The 3,198-nt window shown below is 37.0% G+C and overlaps 1 protein-coding gene across 1 annotated transcript; it reads left to right on the forward strand.

The window, feature by feature from the left end:
• Window positions 1-1,016: 1,016 nt before the first annotated feature.
• Window positions 1,017-2,665, forward strand: LOC130465415 (uncharacterized). Its single transcript, XM_056834158.1, has 3 exons — window positions 1,017-1,257; window positions 1,444-2,028; window positions 2,187-2,665. Exons 1-3 carry the CDS (start codon window positions 1,017-1,019, stop codon window positions 2,663-2,665), a joined length of 1,305 nt encoding a protein of 434 aa, XP_056690136.1.
• The last annotated feature ends 533 nt before the right edge of the window (window positions 2,666-3,198 follow it).

Here is a 3,198-nt window from a genome sequence, read left to right on the forward strand (position 1 = left end):
TCTTATAGCTACTGTTCTTATTTTGGTTTAGCAACTGGTGTTCTTGCCTTTTTGGTTTGATTTAACTGGTTAGTGCTTCCATCAGGTTGCTATTCTACAATTTTTGTTACCATTAATCACCAACATGAATGACATGTTGCTGCATATTCATGATTACTTGTCAAGTACAAGTCCTTGTACAATATGATACCAGTAGCCATACAAAAAGCATGCTTGGCAGATCCGCAATGATCAGAAGCTAAATAAGGGGACAGAAAACATAAAAACAATTCAGTATTCTGTGATGCTAATGTCAGATCATTTAGTATTCCCCCAAGGTTAGTAACGCTAGGAAAAGTTGTCCAAGTATATCCATTTCCTTCTGTTATTTACACAGACCTGAGTTTCCTTAATGTAAGCGAGCCCAGAAAAGTTGTCCAACGACCTATAATACGAATGTATTCGATTATTTTGTTATATTGTTAAACTGCATGATTTTTCACTGTAGTACTCCCTCCATTTCTTTTTGATGTATCCATTTCAAAAAGTGGGGAGTTTTTAAAAAAATTGGAATCTTATGATTGTGTGTAAGAATGTGTAAGAGATTCTTTTTTAAAGAATAAAGTAAGGAGAGAGAAAATATTAAAGAATTAAGGGAAAGGGGATATTTTCATTTAAATACTCAAAAATCAGAAAAAATCTGATTGTAGTGGGGACACATTACATGACTTGTTATTTCATCCAATGAGGGCATTGTTGCATTTACAAAAACGGAGGGAAGCCTTTCCTTTTTGGGAAAGTCCACTTCCCTCTTTACACTTCCCTCCAAAAACAGAAACTTTCCAAAATTTTCCCTCCAAACTTTTTGGCTGAAATTTTTCCCTCCAAACTTTCTAAATTAAGCACACACCCTTTATAAATAGGGGTGCCTTTCTACCAAAAAACCCTCATAAATTCCAACTGTTTTAAGATCAGTTACAACAACAAAAAAACCAAAAGCAATAAATGCACTAAAATTAATCAGCAAGGGGACATTAATGGCTTCAGGTCAAGAGGAAGACGACTTCCTCGGTTTTTCCGATGATGAAGGAGACGGGACGAACCCTGATTCAGATTATGATGATGATGAGGCAACACAATCTCTGGCACAAAATGCTGAAAGTGAAGTAAATGCTCATCACATTGGGGACTTTGAGCATAACCAACAATTGCCAGATCTTAATGAAGTGGGACAAGAAGATGCACATGAATGTGAAGTGGGACCACAGCATACATCAGGTATATCAGATAACCACTCAGTTCCATTTTTGTTTGATTTGAACATGCCAGCACAACAAGAGTTCCCACCATCTCCAATTCATCAAACAGAAACACAACAAAATCATCATAAGCCTAAAACTCTTAGGATTAACAATGAATAAAGGTTGGAAATCTTGTTGTTCATTCTCTTAAGGAAAAAAAAAGATTCAGAAGAACTCATTTATGGGACAATTAGGCAGGCTGTTATAAAGTTTGATTACACAAGGCAGACAATTAGGAAAATATGGCAGAGAGCAGTAGAACAAAAGGCAGCCATGGATTCATATCTTTGTGAGAGCAGATATCACAACTGTGGGAGGAAGAGAATTCAAATAACATATGAATCTATAGCATCTATAGGCATGGGGGACAGAACAAGCATAGTTGATCTTGCACAGATGCTGCATTTGAGTCCAACAACAGTTTGGAGAATGGTGAAAAGAAAACAGATCAAAGCACATTCAAGTCCCTTGCATCCAGGCATTTTAGATGAATGCAAGGTGGCAAGGATGAGGTGGGTACTTGGTCTCATTATGGACTACTCAATACCAAATGATCCCACATATTACAGCATGTATGATTTCATTCACATCGATGAGAAATGGTTCTATTTTACGCAAAAAAGTCAAAGAGTCTATTTAGCAAACAATGAACCATTTCCACACAGGAAGGCAAAATCAAGAACTAAGATACCAAAGTTCATGTTCATGGCAGCAGTAGCAAGGCCAAGGTGGGGACAAGATGGGCAGTGTGAGTGGGATGGCAAACTTGGCATATTCCCATTCACATATTCAGTGGCAGCAAAGAGAACATCTAAAAACAGAGTAAAGGGACAATTGAGACTAAACCAATCAAGTCAGTGAATCTGATTGCAACTAGGGCCGTGCTAATCAACCAATTAATTCCAGCAATTAAAGAGAAATGGCCACCACATGAGGGGGAAAACGTGATATACATCATCCAAGACAATGCAAAGGCACATATTTTGCAAAATGATCAAGAATGGCAGCAACACTGCAAGCAAGATGGGTTCACATTGATTTTGACTCAACAACCAGCAAACAGTCCAGATTGCAACATCTTGGACTTGGGTTTTTTTAGGTCAATTCAATCACTTATGCACAAAAAGATGCCTAAAACAGTTGAGGATTTGAGTGGTGTTGTGACTGATTCATTTAAGGAACTACATCCAAAGACTCTATCTAATGTGTGGATGTCACTTCAATATGTTGGAAATGAAATTCTGAAACACAAGGGGGACAACAACTACCAACTCCCACACAACAAGAAAAAGGTTTTAGAAGATGAGGGCAATCTTCCAGAACAAGTGAAGGCGCCAAGGTGGGCTGTGAATGAGTGCATAGAACTTGTTGAAGCAAATCAGTGAAGTAAGGAGCAAGCAAGCATAGATAACTTTTTGTGTTTTGGGGACATGTTTTAGAAGTTACAAGAACAAATAGAATGTCACTTTTGTAAGCTTGAATGAAAGCATCACATGTAATCAAAACATTTGGAAGCAACATATATTTTGGAAGCATGAATGAATGAATGAATTTATTGTTGTTAATCATAGTTTAGTTTTTTGTTCATCATAATCACAATCATGTTTTTTTTCCTAAGTGTAATTGAGACACAAAACATCAAGTGAATCAATCTGCCAATCCTTAAACCATGAAGGGGACATGTTTTAGTTTTCAAGGCAACACATTAATTCATTTTCAAGACAAGGCAAAGCATGGGGACATGTTGTTCTCAGATTGTAAATGTTTATCATCATTGAATCCTACACTTTAATATCATCCTCCCAAATGGAGTGAATGACTAACACAAACAGAAATGGGAAAGGAAAGTCACTCCATTTGGCAGAGGATACTAAGAGTTTAGGAAACTCAGGACATGAAAAATCACAACTCATCATTG

Source organism: Spinacia oleracea, chromosome 1 (assembly GCF_020520425.1).
Source record: "Spinacia oleracea cultivar Varoflay chromosome 1, BTI_SOV_V1, whole genome shotgun sequence".
NCBI lineage: Eukaryota > Viridiplantae > Streptophyta > Magnoliopsida > Caryophyllales > Amaranthaceae > Spinacia > Spinacia oleracea.